The following is a 17,128-nucleotide window of genomic DNA, read 5'->3' on the forward strand; positions in this document are numbered from 1 at the left end:
TTTTTTTTTTTTTTTTTTTTTTTTTTTTTTTTTGGTGACAGCGTCTCTGTCACCCAGCCTGGAGTACAGGGTGCAATCACGGTTCACTGCAACCTCACCCTCCCACGCTCAGACAATCCTCCCACTTCAGCCTGCTAAGTAGCTGGGGCTGCAGACATGGGCCACCATTCCTGCCTCATATTTTTAAAAATTTTTTTTAGAGATGGGGTCTCCCTATATTGCTCAGGCTGGTCTCAAACTCCTGGACTCAAATGATCCTCCTCTCCATGGCCTCCCAAAGTGCTGGGATTATAGACATGAGCCACTGTGCCTGGCCCCATATACTTTCACATCTTACCTTCTTCCCATAGATTTTCCTTTAAAATGGATATGGGTTAAGTGTTATTATCCTCATTTTATTAATGAGGAAAATTGAGGCATGGCATAGTCAGATGACATGCTCAGGTTACCAGCTAGTTGGTACTGGAGCAAACATAGAAGTATGGTCTTATATCTCCCTACCCCAGGTACTTCCTATTCTGCCCTTGTGTATTATGCCTTTCTTTACCCACAGTCTATGCCCATCCTACAATATCTGTGAAGATTGTGAAGCAGGGCCATATAGCCACGACACTAACCATGTCCTGCTGAAGTTGCGGAGACCTGTTGTGGGCTCCTCTGAACCATTCTCTCACTCAAAGTACTCTACTCCTCGTCTTCCTGCTGCTCTGGAACAAGTCAGGTAAACCCTCTACATGGAGATGCTTATTCTCTGATTGACTTCTTGGTTCTGGTGACAAGGTGTGAATCACAAAACTGCAGATAGTCTCCTTAGTTCTGCTCATTTTCAGTTGATGTGCAATAATGAAGACAGTTATCCAAAGTTAATGAAATAGAAATAATAATTATAAAAAGAAATTAAGAAACTAAAATAGGCTGGGCACAATGGCCCATAACTGTTTTACCAGCAACTTGAGGGGCCAAGGTGGGAGGATCGCTTGAAGCCAAATATATGAGACCAGCCTGGGCAACATAGCAAGATCTCGCCTCTACAAAAAAAATTCTTTAAATTAGCCAGGCATGGTGGTACATACCTAGTTTCAGCTACTTGGGAGTCTGAGGTGAGCAGATTGCTTGAGCCCAGGAATATGAGGTGGAAGGGAGCCATGATTATACCACTGTACTCCAGCCTACATGACAGAGTGAGACCCTGATTCTGAAACAAAAAAAGAAATTAAAGTAGAAGCTGACACTGATGGAGATTGCAATTGGCTCCACGTAGCTTCAGAATTTATTTGTGACTTTCTTTTAAGACTTGCTTTTATTATCTCACAGGCTCCAGAAACAGGTTGATAAGAACTTTCTTAAAGCAGAAAAGCAAAGATTGCGAGCTGAGAAGAAACAACGTAAAGCAGAGGTCAAGGAACTTAAAAAGCAACTTAAACTCCATAGGAAAATTCACCTGTGGAATTCAATCCATGGACTCCAGAGCCCCAAGTCTCCTTTAGGCCGACCTGAGAGCTTGCTCCAGTCTAATACCCTGATGTAAGCCCAGGGCTGGGGTGGGAGCCAAAACTTTAGGCCCAGCTCTCTGAAACTGGAACTTCAACCAACGTCCGTCTTATTTATTGGTAGCCTTTAACACCCAAATCCTTAAAAATTCCCATTATCTGGTCTTAGTTTTTTTGTTATTGGCTTTTTTGTTTGTTTTTGTTTTTTGAGACGGAGTCTCGCTCTGTTGCCCAGGCTGGAGTGCAGTGGCACGATCTTGGCTCACTGCAAGCTCTGCCTTCTGGATTCACGCCATTCTCCTGCCTCAGCCTCCCGAGTAGCTGGGACTACAAGCGCCCGCCACCACGCCTGGCTAATTTTTTGTATTTTTAGTAGAGACAGGGTTTCACCGTGTTAGCCAGGATGGTCTTGATCTCCTGACCTTGTGATCCACCCGCCTTGGCCTCTCAAGGTGCTGGGATTACAGGCATGAGCCACTGCGCCCGGCTTTTTTTTTTTGAAACGGAGTCTCGCTCTGTCACCCAGGCTGGAGTGCAGTGGCGTGATCTCGGCTCACTGCAACCTCCGCCTCCCGGGTTCAAGTGATTCTCCTGCCTCAGCCTCCTGAGTAGCTAGGAGTACAGGCGCATGCCACCATGCCTGGCTAATATTTGTATTTTTTCAATAGAGACGGGGTTTCACCATGTTGGTCAGACTGTCCTCGAATTCCTGACCTCAGGATCCACCCGCTTTGGCCTCCCAAAGTGCTGAGATTACAGGCGTGAGCCACTGTGCCTGGTCTGGTGTTAGTATTATTAAAGGGTGGTTTGGTAGTTTTTTTTTTTTTTTTTTTTTTTGAGACGGAGTTTTGCTCTGTCGCCCAGGCTGGAGTGCAGTGGCCGGATCTCAGCTCACTGCAAGCTCCGCCTCCCGGGTTCCCGCCATTCTCCTGCCTCAGCCTCCCGAGTAGCTGGGACTACAGGCGCCCGCCACCTCGCCCGGCTAGTTTTCTGTATTTTTTAGTAGAGACGGGGTTTCACCGTGTTAGCCAGGATGGTCTCGATCTCCTGACCCCGTGATCCACCCGTCTCGGCCTCCCAAAGTGCTGGGATTACAGGCTTGAGCCACCGCACCCGGCCTTTGTTTTTTTTTTGAGACAGAGTCTCGGAGTCTCACACTGTCGCCCAGACTGGAGGGCAGTGGCACGATCTCGGCTCACTGCAAGCTCCGCCTTCTGTGTTCACGCCATTCTCCTGCCTCAGCCTACTGAGTAGCTGGGACTACAGGTGCCCGCCACCATGCCCAGCTAATTTTTTTGTATTTTTTAGTAGAGACAGGGTTTCACCATGTTAGCCAGGATGGTCTCGATCTCCTGACATCGTGATCCTCCCGCCTTGACCTCCCAAAGTGCTGGGATTACAGGCGTGAGCCACCGCGCCCGGCACATTTGGTAGTTATTTTTGACACTTGTTTTGTTTCCTTCTTCAGAAGGATAGAAACCACTAAAGTTCAGAATGGTGGGGTCCCTCTCTTCATTGGAGGCAGTCTGGAATTGAAGCAAAAGGAACAAATGTTTCAAAAGCCTGACTCTCTAGGTGTTGTATTTATGGGCCCTTTTAATTACTCTTACCATGACTTTTTTAGCTCAGGAGTGAGACCTATCCTCTATTTTGTTTTATTGTTTTAAGTTTGTCAGAAAATTTATTGTTTATGATATGTGGTCCTATACTAATAATATTAGTATTATTTTTAAGGCAAATGGGTTAGTACATTTTCAAGAGTCACAGCCAGACTCTGAAGCCAGTGTGAGATATTCAGAAGACTTCACACCCAACAGCAAGTGACTAAGCATCTGAATTTCTGTTCAGGCTCCCTTTGCAGCCCTGTACCCCCGTTATGCCAATGCTCAGTGCAGCATTTGTGGATGAGAATTTGCCTGATGGGACTCACCTTCAGCCAGGAACCAAGTTTATCAAACACTGGAGGATGAAGAATACAGGAAATGTGAAGTGGAGTACAGACACAAAGGTAATTTTTCCCACAAAATGTGAAGATGAGGTGATTTGAAGTGGCAGAGTGCTCAGCTGACAAGCTTGCTTTCTCTTCTTACTGTTCTTTTCAGCTCAAGTTCATGTGGGGAAACCTGACTTTGGCTTCCACAGAAAAGAAGGATGTTTTGGTTCCTTGCCTCAAGGCTGGCCATGTGGGAGTTGTATCTGTGGAGTTCATTGCCCCAGCCTTGGAGGGAACGTATACTTCCCATTGGCGTCTTTCTCACAAAGGCCAGCAATTTGGGCCTCGAGTCTGGTGCAGTATCATAGTGGATCCTTTCCCTTCCGAAGAGAGCCCTGATAACATTGAAAAGGGCATGATCAGCTCAAGCAAAGCTAATGATCTCACCTGCCAGCAAGAGGTGAGCATTGACTGACAGGCTTTGGCCCAGTATCCAAATCATAGTTAGAAAGGACATGGCTAAAACTAAAAGAACCCACTCATAGCTAGTTGTTTTCCAGAAACCTTGAAAGGTTAGCATCTCCCCCCGCCCCCAACACATTTCAGTGCTGATATTTGGCCTCTTCCTTAGGGTGTTTGTTTTAGTGTCTTTGTTTTAGTGTCTTTAGGGTCTTGCCGCAGGCGGTCCCTGAATACTTTTGTACCTCTTTGTAATGTTGCATGGTCAGCCTGTTGGCTGCACAAGGGAAGAAGGGGCGCCTGGCCTGGCCTGGCCTATGGAACTGCTGAACTGATAGCTTTTCTCCTTAATATCCATCTCTCCTGAAATACTGTGTGTATGTTTCCTAAACACTAATGAAGTCTTGCCCTGGTTGCTACTTAGTGCATAGTTTTTAAATGCAATTTCTCTGTATTAGTGGGGCAGAGTGTTTACTGCTTAAAGTTACCCAATGTTAATTTTCTGGTTTTGACTATTATAGTTATTTGACTATTATAGTTAATGTAAGTTGTTGTCATTAGGGGAAGCTGGGTGAATGTGAATTCTCTCTGCTCTTTTTACAGCTTTTCTATAACTGTAAAATATATCAAAACATTTTTTAAGTTTTTTAAAATATAGAGGTACAGCAGCGTTTTTATTTTTGGGGGCATTGTCAGCCTGCCTCTTCAGTTCTGTCGAAGGCCTAAAATTTGTCTCAATGGTTTGTCTCTATAGGAAGCTTTTCTTCTGGCTAAAGAAGAAAGACAGCTTGGTGAAGTGACTGAGCAGACAGAAGGGACAGCCGCCTGCATCCCACAGAAGGCAAAAAATGTTGGCAGTGAGAGGGAGCTCTACATCCCATCTGTGGATCTTCTGACTGCCCAGGTGGAAGATTCAGCACTTTGAAGGGCAAGGGACAGAGGGAGAGAGCACAGGAGAGAAGGTGGTAGAGCCATAGGTGGTAATCAGGAAATCAGAGATATGCCCACTTTGATCTAGTCCGGTATATTTAATGGGAAGGAGATCACCCATGGAAGCAAATTTGTAAACTAGATGTTTCCTCTTTGAATTGGGAACTCAATCCTGTACTTCCCCACAAACTCCCTTTAGTGGCCTCTTCACTTTGGCCTAGCTGATTCTCCTTCTTACCTGCTGCATTTTCTCCTTCCTGCCATTCGGTTATTTCAACATCTAATTCCTATTTAACTCTTGTTTTTTTCGCTTGTCTGGAGACAGGTATGAATTTGAACAGAGTTGAATACAAGACGATGTGGAAATGGTCTACGGATCCCATCAAGACGTGGCTCCAGCATGCACTCCAAACAGCCTAACATTGTCTGTCTTTTTTTATAGGACCTGCTGTCCTTTGAGCTGTTGGATATAAACATTGTTCAAGAGTTGGAGAGAGTGCCCCATAACACCCCTGTGGGTAAGAATGTCACTCATTTCATCTTGTTCATCTTACTAATAGGCACACAAGTACCACAGCCTAGACGCTGGTAGTGTTTTATTCTGAGGAAATGGCAAGGAATTCTCCCTCAGTAGGACAGTAAAGCAGCAATCATGGATCCGTTTTCCTTCTTTCCTGTCCTTTCTCAAAAGCAACAACATGCTGGGCATGGTGGCTGGTGTCTCTAATCCTAGCTCTTTGGGAGGCCAAGGTGGGAGGATCACTTGAGGCCAGGGTTTGAGACCAGCCTGGGCAACATGGTGAAACCCCCATCTCTACAAAAATTACTTTTTAAAATTAGTTGGGCATGACCAGGCATGGTGGCTCACGCCTGTAATCCCAGCACTTTGGGAGGCCAAGGCGGGTGGATCACAAGGTCAGAAGTTCAAGACCAGCCTGGCCAAGATAGTGAAACCCCATCTCTACTAAAAATACAAAAATTAGCCGGGCATGGTGGCAGGTGCCTGTAATCCCAGCTACTCGGGAGGCTGAGGCAGAGAGTTGCGTGAACCCAGGAGTCAGAGGTTGCAGTGAGCCGAGATCTTGCCACTGCATTCTAGCCTGGGTGACAGAGCAAGACTCCATCTCAAAAAAACAAGTTCGTGCGAGGCTTTTCCACTATAAAGGAATCCTCTTCTCTTTTTTTCTCTAGACATTTTGTCCTTTTGTTCCTTTATATTCATGGTTTTGTATCTTGGCCACAGCTTTCCAGGCTAAATAACTGTGATTCTTCCTGCATTGATTGATCTGAGATATTTTGCATACTTATTGGTCTGGAGAAATTTTTTGTAACAGACTTCAAAGCATATCTTGGTTTATTTTAGTTCTGCAGGAGGCAAAAATCCTGCTAAGTGCTACTTCTGGACACTGACTATTGATGATATGATGCTTTCTCTTGATTGATGGTTCTCCTCTCTTCATTCTCCAGATATAACTCCCTGCATGTCTCCTCTGCCACATGACAGTCCTTTAATAGAGAAGCCAGGCTTGGGGCAGATAGAGGAAGAGAGTGAAGGGACAGGATTTAAAGCACTTCCTGGTAAGGGATTAAATATTTGTAAAGTATTTGCATCCTTCCTTTCCATACCATACTCTATTTTACAGCTATCCCCTACTGACCTTACTTAGCATGTAAATGGGCTTTCTTTCTATAGCATCTCATGTTTTGCCTCACCTTCACGTGGCACAGATAGCAGCTATTCCTTGGTTTAGTTTTAGTATGGGTAATGACTGGTGAACATTCCTCAGCACTTTAAACACTAAGTGCAGACAAGGTTCATATGTCTTTCAGATTCTACAGTGTCAGTAAAGAGAAAGACTCAGAACATTGCTTCTGTGGAGGAAGCAGAAGAAGACCTGAGTGGGACCCAGTTTGTGTGTGAGACAGTAATCCGATCCCTTACCTTGGATGCTGCCCCAGACCACAACCCTCCTTGCAGACAGAAATCCTTGCAGAGTGAGTGTCCTTGCATTTCCCCAACCTAGCAGGGTGACACCTGAATCGTGACTGCCAGACTTGATGAGTTAGATGTGCTCTTCTTCACTGAGAGTGAAAGGAGAGTGAATCTTTGTTAGAAATTCTGATCTTGTTTGTGTCTTTAGACTCTACATATGCTACCTGACTGTTCTAATTAGAGCATCAGGAGCAAAGAAGCCACCATACTCCTTTCTCCATCTTCTCAGGCAGAATTACAGCTGCACTCCACAGTGGAATAGCAGCCATTGTGCTGCCTGGATTCTGCAGTAAGGAATCTTCCTGTAATTTGACAGAGCTCCTTAGCAAAGACCCCTCTGGGTAGCTGAGTTGTCTGCTTTCTCCAAGGGCAGCAGTCCCAGAAACAGTGGATAGAAACAGGAGTACCAAAGTTTCTTAAGGTTAAATTCTGCTGTAATAAATGCCTTTATAGGCCGGGCGCGGTGGATCACGCTTGTAATCCCAGCACTTTTAGGAGGCTGAGGTGGGTGGATCACCTGAGGTTGGGAGTTCGAGACCAGCCTGACCAACATGGAGAAACCCCATCTCTACTAAAAATACAAAAAATTAGCCAGGGCCGGGCGCGGTGGCTCACGCCTGTAATCCCAGCACTTTGGGAAGCCAAGACGGGCGGATCACGAGGTCAGGAGATCGAGACCATCCTGGCTAACACGGTGAAACCCCGTCTCTACTAAAATACAAAAAAATTAGCCGGGCGTGGTGGCGGGCGCCTGTAGTCCCAGCTACTCCGGAGGCTGAGGCAGAATGGTGTGAACCCAGGAGGCGGAGCTTGCAGTGAGCCAAGATCACGCTACTGCACTCCAGTCTGGGCGACGGAGTGAGACTCCGTCTCAAAAAAACAAAACAAAACAAAAAAAATTAGCCGGGCGTGGTGGCTGCATGCCAGGGATTACATGCCTGTAATCCCAGGTAATCGGGAGGCTGAGGCAGGAGAATCACTTTAACCTGGGAGGCAAAGGCTGTGGTTAGCTGAGATTGCGCAGTTGTACTCCAGCCTGGGCAACCAGAGCGAAACTCCATCTCAAAAAAAAGAAAAAGGAATAAATACCTTTATAACAGAAACTTCTAGGTATCAAATAGAACCAATAGCATATATTTTAAGAAGTATCCAAAAATTCAAATATACTGTGTCAAAATAATATTGGAGAATCTCTATTATAATGAAATTTGACCTATATCTTTAAATATTATCTTACTTTTGTTTAAAATATACATGTAAGGCCAGGCGCAGTGGCTCACGCCTGTAATCCCACCACTTTGGGAGGCTGAGTTGGGCAGATCACGAGCTCAGGAGTTCAAGACCAGCCTGACCAACAGGGTGAAACCCCATCTCTACTAAAAATACAAAAATTAGCTGGGCGTGGTGGCGTGTACCTGTGATCCAGCTACTCAAGAGGCTGAGGCAGGAGAATTGTTTGAACCCAGGAAGCAGAGGTTGCAGTGAACCGAGATTGCGCCACTGCACTCCAGCCTGGGTGACAGAGCGAGACTCCATCTAAAATAATAATAATAAGACGGTGGCTCATGCCTGTAATCCCAGCACTTTGGGAGGCTGAGGTGGGTGGATCACAAGGTCCGGAGATCGAGACCATCCTGACTAACACAGTGAAACCCCGTCTCTACTAAAAATACAAAAAATAAGCCAGGCGTGGTGGCAGGTGCCTGTAGTCCCATCTAATCAGGAGGCTGAGGCAGGAGAATGGCATGAACACGGGAGGCAGAGCTTGCAGTGAACCAAGATCAAGCCATTGCACTTCAGCCTGGGCAACAGAGTGAGACTGTGTCTCAAATTAATCAGTCAATCAAGCAATCAATCAATCATGCATATCTTTATATTTTTTTCCACATGTGTGTACAAATACATAACAAAAAGGTCTGGAAAGACAATACCAAAATATTCACAGCTGTTATTCTGATAGGATTTATGGGTAATTTTTTTTTGAGATAAAGTCTTATTCTCACCCAGGCTGAAGTGCGGGTAGCAAGTTTATGGCTCATTGCAGCCACAACATCCTGGGCTCCCCCCACCTCAGTTTCCCAAGCAACTGGGACCACAGCCACATGCTACCACACTGAACTAAATTTTTTTTTTTGTAAAGATGGGATTTCGCCACGTTGCCCAGGCTGGTCCCGAACTCCTGAGCTCAAGCAGTCTGCCCACCTTGGCCTCCCCAGGTGCTGGAATTTTAGGCGTAAGCCACCACACCTGGCCTGGATAGCTTTTTTTTTTTTTTGAGACAGAGTCTCTCTGTCACCCAGGCTGGAGTGCAGCGTCGCAACCTCGGCTGACTACAACCTCCACCTTCCCAGGTTCACGCCATTCTCCTGCCTCAGCCGGCCGAGTAGCTGGGACTACAGGTGCCTGCCACCACNTTTTTTTTTTTTTTGAGACAGAGTCTCTCTGTCACCCAGGCTGGAGTGCAGCGTCGCAACCTCGGCTGACTACAACCTCCACCTTCCCAGGTTCACGCCATTCTCCTGCCTCAGCCGGCCGAGTAGCTGGGACTACAGGTGCCTGCCACCACACCCGGCTAATTTTTTTGTATTTTTAGTAGAGATGGGATTTCACCGTGTTAGCCAGGATGGCCTTGATCTTCCAACCTCGTGATCCGCCCACCTCGGCCTCCCAAAGTGCTGGGATTACAAGTGTGAGCCACCACGCCCGGCCCTGGGTAGCTTTTTTATACCCTTTCTTACCCCCTCAAACATGACTGGCCAGTTTTCTCCCATGATTGCATCATCTTTGTAAAGAAGAGGAGGAGAATAGGCATATAATCTTGCAATACTCGTCTTCTAACTTTTTCACTTTTTATAGCATTGTTAGTTAGTGTATCCATTTTGGTTTAAACTCTACCTCAGTGTATTAACCATCACATGAAAAGGAAAAGGGAAGGGTTGGAGCTGCCTCCTTTTGTGATTCATAGAACTTTTTGGAAGCCTGGGTGTTTCTGCCTACCTTGTTTCTGTGAGCTTTGATTCTATTTTGTTTTGCATAGTCTTCAACCTTAGAATATGGTCATGGTTCCAGAACCAGCCCTTCTCGCTAGTTCTTCCCTCTCCTCTGGCTTTCATAATTCTATCTCATGACCCACAAGGCTTTACCAAGTAAGGATAGTACTTAGGCCTGCTTTTAGCTTCCACCTTAAAATTGGTTGCTTTCATCCTTTAGTGAAATTTGCCTTGCCTGAAGAAGGACCACTTGGAGATGAGAGGGAGGAGATTGTCCATATCACTGAGGAAGAAGCTGTCATGGAGGAGGAGGAGGAAGAGGAGGAGGAGGAGGAGGAGCTCAAAGATGAAGTTCAGAGTCAGTCCTCTGCTTCCTCAGAGGATTACATCATCATCCTGCCTGAGTGCTTTGATACCAGCCGCCCTCTGGGGGATTCCATGTACAGCTCTGCGCTCTCACAGCCAGGCCTGGAGCGAGGTGCTGAAGGCGAGCCTGGGGTTGAGGCTGGGCAGGAACCAGCTGAGGCTGGGGAGAGACTTCTTGGAGGGGAGAACCAGCCACAGGAGCACAGCATAAGTGACATCCTCACGACCTCACAGACTCTGGAAACAGTGCCCCTAATCCCAGAGGTAGTGGAGCTTCCACCGCCACTGCCCAGGTACCACTCACAGCCCCCTCAGCTGGGGTGTTCTTCAGAGGTGAAATAAAGAGTGAGAGGAACCGACCTGATCTCAAAAACCTGTTTTTTCCTCAGTATGGGAAGAGACTATTTTCCATAGTAAAGTCTGAATTTAGATGAATAAAGGTTGTATTTCCCAGTATTTGTGGATTCCGGATTTAAAGAAATATTTGTTTTAGTTGGCCTTAAATTATCTGAGTATAGTCTCTCTGCTTATATTTTGATTACTGAGAGCTAGTTTTGTTTTTTGTTTGGTTTTTTTTTGTTGTTGTTGTTGTTTTTTTTTTGAGACAGGGTCTCACTGTTGCCCAGACTGGAGTTCTGTGGCACAATCTTGGCTCACTGCCACCTCTGCCTCTGAGGCTCAAGCAATCCTCCCACCTCGGCCCCCTGAGTAGCTGGGACTATAGGCATGGGCCACGATACCCAGCTAATTTTTGTTTTTATTGTAGAAGTGGGGTTTTGCCATGTGCCCAGGCTGGTCGTGAACTCCAGCCTCAAGCGATCCACCCGCCTGGGTCTCCCAAAATGCTGGGATTACAGATGTGAGCCGCTATGCCTGGCTGAGAGCCAGTTTGTAAACACAAACATCCCTGGACCTTCTCTCCTTGTTTTATTGACTCTTCAGTAAAGGCAGCAAAAACCACCCAAACAGCCATAATTAGGAAGTTAAATCCATTATGGGAAAAAACACTAAAAAACCAAACATACTATTTTCAATTCCCTGATGAATCTATCTGAATCATTCTTATCTCCTAATAGTAGGGAAAATGCTGGAGCCTTGCCTATAATGTAAACCATTCTCCCCAAAAGCTAGACATTTCCATTTATTGACACCACTTGATGTAGGTGGGGACATGAACAGACTGAAGCCAGCATTTCTAGCTTGGCTGTGGCTAAAGAGGAAAACGGGGTACAATGTAGCCCTTATGACGGAACCCTAAATCCAGACATGTGATTTGGATCAGAAATGTGAAGCCTCTGTAGAGAATTTGGCACTGCTGTGCTGTGTTTACTATTTCTCCACTAACGCCATAAGTGTCTTTTCAATTTACTTTCCATATTGTGTCTTTCTGAAAGGAGCCCTCCTTGTGTACATCATCATGGTTCCCCAGGAGTGGATTTACCAGTTACCATATCAGAAGTTTCTTCAGTCCCTGATCAGATCAGAGGAGGTAATGATCAGTCTAAGCTTTTTCTCTTTTTCTCTGCTCCTGTCTAATGGAAACCAGGTATAAATAGCCTGTCTTCGTGATTCTTGGTGGTTTTTAGAAACTTGCCCTTCACAGGCCGAGCATGGTGGCTCACACCTGTAATCCCAACACTTTGGGAGGCCAAGGCAGGCAGATCACAAGGTCAGGAGTTTGAGACCAGCCTGGCCAACATAGTGAAACCCTGTCTCTACTAAAAAATAGCAAAAATTAGCTGGGCGTGGTTGCGGGTGCCTGTAATCCCCGCTACTTGGAGGCGGAGGTTGGAGTGAGCCGAGATCGCACCATTGCTCTAGCCCGGGCAACAATGTGAGATTCCATCAAAAAAAAAAAAGAAAAAACAACTTGCCCTTCACTCTCCATGATCCTCCTGCATACTCTAATTTCTATTCTGTGGCTGAATGTATTGTTAGACCTCATAGAGGTAGTGGAAAGAACACAGGCTTTGGTGCCAAACTAATCTAGGTTCCAGCTCCATCTCCATCTTTCCTGACTAGCAGTTCAGCAGGTTTCTAATGGCTGTGAGTCTATTTTCTTACTACAAAATATATCAGTGCGTTGGGATTATAGAGTTGATTTTTCTGATTCAATAAACAGTCATCTTGCATTGCATTTCTGGACAGTTTCTCCTTATCACTTAAACTACCCTTAAAACTTCCCAAATACTTAAAAAAAAAAAAAAAAAAAAAGCCTTCAAACACTGATCACATTGCCACCTGCCTCAATAATAGCCTTGCTTGAGTTAGGAAACACTAGGTGCTTATGGATGCTGCATCTAACCAACAGCTCTTTTGCTTTTAGAGCCCAGAGGCTCATCAGGACTTGTAAACAGCAGACAGAAGAGCTATGACCACTCAAGGTAACAACCTTGTACAGTCTCTTTCAGAAGCAGGTGGATATCCTAGTATTCCTTCTGCTTAAAAGAGCCTCTCACAGCATATACCCATCTTCAGAGGGCAGAGAAGGGGAACCCTCGTTCCTTCTTGTTCTTATTTCTTCTTAAGCCTTTGAGCAACACTGAACAAAGGGCTAAAGCTGATGTTTAAGAGTGTTCTATTTGAGAGGCCGAGGCAGGTGGATCATGAGGTCAGGAGTTCGAGATCAGCCTGGCTAACATAGCGAAACCCCATCTCTACTAAAAATACAAAAATCAGCCAGGCATGGTGGCGGGTGCCTGTAATCCCAGCTACTCGGGAAGCTGAGACGGGAGAATTGCTTGAACCCAGGAGGCGGCGGTTGCACTGAGCTTAGATCGCGCCATTGCACTCCAGCCTGGCCGACAAGTGAAATGCCATCTGAAAAAAAAAAAAAGAATGTTTTATGTTCCAGACAAGAAAGTAATGTCCCCAAATTATCTCACCCTTAGCACCGGGGAAAAGGTAGAAAGGTTAAGCCCAGTATACATCTAAATAATTTTTTCTTGGACCTACCTGGTTCTCTGTTCCCACTCATATTAGGCCAGTGTCCAGAAAATCACATTTCCTTTGCAAGGTGTTTTCTCTGAGAGAATAACTGAGCAGACAAACTATTGATAATCCTGGTGTGTCCTCAATCACATTAATTTTCAGCTAGGAGTGAGAGCCATCATGGTTACCAGAGTGGTGCATTTCCTGCAGTGCCCATATCTTGCACCAGTAGAGCTGGGCCCTCCATCAAACCATGCTCTGTAGCTATAAAGCTGATATGAAAGTAATCGTGTTCTCTTTTACATCTGATTTTCTCTCTTAAGGAAATCTTATTTTCTTTCAAGGATTAGAGCCCAGATTATCTTGTAAAAAGGTAATGATTTGTGTTTCTTTGGGGAGATAATTTGGTTTTCTTCTACAGGCACCATCATGGGAGCAGCATTGCTGGAGGACTGGTGAAGGGGGCTTTGTCTGTTGCTGCCTCTGCATACAAGGCCCTGTTTGCTGGGCCACCCGTCACTGCACAGGTCAGTGTGTGTGTGTTTTATTTTCCTGAATCTCAACTCCATGTCACCAGTGAAAGTGGTGGCATCTGTCTGGGTTGAAGAGTAACGTGGCATTGTGGAAAGGGCATAGGCTTTAGATTTAGTCTTTGGTTAACACACAACACAACTCTGCCACTTTCTTTCTTTCTTTTTTTTTTTTTTTGAGACGGGGTCTTGCTCTGTTGCCCAGGCTGGAGTGCAGTGGCGCAATCTCGGCTTACTGTAAGCCCCGCCTCCTGGTTCACACCATTCTCCTGCCTCAGCCTCCCAAGTAGCTGGGACTATAGGCACCTGCCACCATACCCGGCTAATTTTTTGTATTTTTAGTAGAGACAGTGTTTCACTGTGTTAGCCAGGATGGTCTCAATCTCTGACCTCATGATCTGCCCGCCTCGGCCTCCCAAAGTGCTGGGATTACAGGCGTGAGCCACCACACCCGGCCAACTCTGCCACTTTCTAACTATATGACTTTAGCCAAGTTACTTATGGGAAGGAAAGAGAAGAATCTATTGTTGATGACCTATTAATATTTTCTATAGAGAGAAGCTGTTCCAGGTGTTGGCACTATGGCATGAATAAAACACCAGTTCTTGGCCAGGTATGGTGGGTCTTACCTGTAATCCTAGCACTTTGGGAAGCCAAGGTGGAAGGATTGCTTGAGCCCAGGAGTTTGAGACCAGCTTGGCCAACATAGTGAGACCCCCATCTCTACAAAAAAATTAAAAATTAGATAAGTATGGCCAGGTGCGGTGGCTCATGCCTGTAATCCCAGCACTTTGGGAGGCCGAGGCAGGCAGATCATGAGGTCAGGAGATTGAGACCATCTTGGCCAACATGGTGAAACCCTGTCTCTACTAAAAATACAAAAATTAGCTGGGCATGGTGGCACGTGCCTGTAATCCCAGCTACTCAGGAAGCTGAGGCAGGAGAATTGCTTGATCCAGGGAGTCAGAGCTTGCAGTGAGTCGAGATGGCGCCACAGCACTCCAGCCTGGCAACAGAGCGAGACTCCATCTCAAAAAAAGAAAAAGATAAGTATGATGGCATGCACCTATAGTCCCAGTTACTTGGGAAACTAAGGTGGGAGGATCACTTGAGCCCAAGAGGTTGAGGCTGCCGTAGTGAGCCACGATGGAGCCACTGCACTCCAGCTTGGGTGACAGAGGGAGACCCTGTCTCAAAAAACAACAACAGGCCGGGTGCGGTGGCTCAAGCCTGTAATCCCAGCACTTTGGGAGGCCGAGGCGGGTGGATCACCTGAGGTCAGGAGTTTGAGACCAGCCTGACCAACATGGTGAAACCCTGTCTCTACTAAAAATACAAAAATTAGCGAGGCGCGGTGGCAGGCGCCTGTAATCCCAGCTACTCAGAAGGCTAAGGCAGGAGAATCACTTGAACCCAGGAGGCGGAGGTTGCGGTGAGCCAAGATTGTGCCATTGCACTCCAGCCTGGGGGACCAGAGTAAGACTCCGTCTCAAAAAAAAAACAACAACAACAACAACAAAAAAGACTCTGAGTCTTGCCTAAAAACTATGGGAAACAAGTGAGGTGCATGGATACTTAAAGTACATAAAGATACTATGTTGGCCGGGCGCGGTGGCTGACGCCTGTAATCCCAGCACTTTTGGAAGGCTGAGGCGGGCGGATCACAAGATCAGGAGATCGAGACCATCCTGGCCAACATGATGAAACCCCATCTCTACTAAAAATACAAAAATTAGCCGGGCACGGTGATATGTGCCTATAATCTCAGCTACTTGGGAGGCTGAGGCGGGAGAATCACTTGAACCTGGGAGGTGGAGGTTGCGGTGAGCCGAGATCGTGCCACTGCACTCCAGTCTGGGCAACAGAGCGAGACTCCATCTCAAAAAAAAAAAAGATACTATGCCTGTGCTATCAGACAGATGAAACACTTCAGCCTGGTGTGCCCAAGTAAGGCTTTCTGGTAAATGATGCCTGAACTGAGTCCTGAATGACAGAGTAAATGTTCATCAGGAAAGAGGGAGAGAAAGATCATTATAGACAGTGTAGCCAGTAAAAAAGACTTGGAAATGTGAGCATGGAGTATGAATCTGGTCTGAGAAGAAGAGTAAGACGAAAAAAGACCAGCTGGGCTTGGTGGCTCACACCCGTAATCCCAGCAGGTTGGGAGGCCGAAGCAGGTGCATTATTTGCGTCCAGGAGTTCAAGACCAGCTTGGGCAACAGGGCAAAACCCTGTCTCTACTAAAACTATAAAAAATTAGCTGGGCATGGTGGTATACGCCTGTGGTCCCAGATACTCAAGAGGCCGAGGTGGGAGGATCACTCCAGCCCGGGAGGCAGAGGTTGTAGTGAGCTGAGATGCATCACTGAACTCCAGTATGGGCGACAGAGTGAGATCCTCTCTAAAAAAAAAAAAAAAAAAAAAAGGCCAGGTGTGGTGGCTCACACCTGTAATCCCAACACTTTGGGAGGCTGAGACAGGTGGATCATGAGGTCAGGAGTTTGAGACCAGCCTGACCCACATAGTGAAACCCTATCTCTACTAAAAATACAAAAATTAGCTGGGCGTGGTGACTTGCCTGTAATCCCAGCTACTCAGGAGGCTGAGACAGGAGAATCGCTTGAACCTGGGAGGCGGAGGTTGCAGTGAGCCGAGATTGCGCCACTGCACTCCAGTTTGGGTGACAGAGCGAGACTCCGTCTCAAAAAAAAATAAAAAAAAGGAAATCCCTAAGAGAATCCACATGTCGGTGGAAAGGAAGGGTAGAAAAGATAATTAAGAGATGAAAATGGCATAACTTTGAGATGATGATTAAGTGGCTAAAAAGAAGTCAGGGATAGGCTAGGCACGGTGGCTCACATCTGTAATTTCAGCACTTTGGGAGGCCAAGGTGGGCAGATCACTTGAGCTCAGGAGTTCAAGACTAGCCTGGGCAACACAGTGAAACCCTATCTCTACAAAAAATACAAAAAAATTAGCCAGACTTGGTGGTGCACACCTGTAGTCCCAGCTACTTGGGGGACTTAGGTGGGAGAATAGCTTGAGCCCCAGAGGCAGAGGTTGCAGTGAGCTGAGATCATGCCATTGCACTCCAGCCTGGGCAACAAAGCCAGACACTATCTTGGGGCGGGGTGGGGGAAGTCAAGGATAAATCCCAAGTTTCTGGTTTAGTACCATTTATTAAGATAAGACGGAGGGCGGAGCAAGATGGCCGAATAGGAACAGCTCCAGTCTCCAACTCCCAGCGCGAGCGACACAGAAGACCGGTGATTTCTGCATTTTCAACTGAGGTACTGGGGTCATCTCACTAGGGAGTGCCGGACAATCGGTGCTGGTCAGCTGCTGCAGCCTGACCAGCGAGAGCTGAAGCAGGGCGAGGCATCGCCTCACCTGGAAGCGCAAGGGGGAAGGGGATCCGTTTTCCTAGCCAGGGGAACTGAGACACACAACACCTGGAAAATCGGGTAACTCCCACCCCAATACTGCGCTGTAAGCATACAGGCACA

At 46.5% G+C, this 17,128-nt stretch overlaps 1 protein-coding gene across 1 annotated transcript in view; it reads left to right on the top strand.

Annotated features, from left to right (window-relative positions):
• NBR1 (NBR1 autophagy cargo receptor) overlaps positions 1-17,128 on the top strand; it is a 41,645-nt gene that overhangs the window by 18,146 nt on the left and 6,371 nt on the right. Inside the window, exons 8-19 of the mRNA XM_017867637.1 lie at positions 380-721; positions 1,315-1,524; positions 3,339-3,498; positions 3,593-3,883; positions 4,637-4,786; positions 5,255-5,330; positions 6,280-6,390; positions 6,643-6,807; positions 10,016-10,454; positions 11,556-11,650; positions 12,488-12,545; positions 13,514-13,619. Of these exons, the coding sequence (XP_017723126.1) occupies positions 380-721; positions 1,315-1,524; positions 3,339-3,498; positions 3,593-3,883; positions 4,637-4,786; positions 5,255-5,330; positions 6,280-6,390; positions 6,643-6,807; positions 10,016-10,454; positions 11,556-11,650; positions 12,488-12,545; positions 13,514-13,619 (2,203 nt within the window). The remainder of the gene's footprint in view (positions 1-379; positions 722-1,314; positions 1,525-3,338; positions 3,499-3,592; positions 3,884-4,636; positions 4,787-5,254; positions 5,331-6,279; positions 6,391-6,642; positions 6,808-10,015; positions 10,455-11,555; positions 11,651-12,487; positions 12,546-13,513; positions 13,620-17,128) is intronic.

This window comes from Rhinopithecus bieti, unplaced genomic scaffold (assembly GCF_001698545.2).
Source record: "Rhinopithecus bieti isolate Rb0 unplaced genomic scaffold, ASM169854v2 scaffold_4544, whole genome shotgun sequence".
Taxonomy (NCBI): domain Eukaryota; kingdom Metazoa; phylum Chordata; class Mammalia; order Primates; family Cercopithecidae; genus Rhinopithecus; species Rhinopithecus bieti.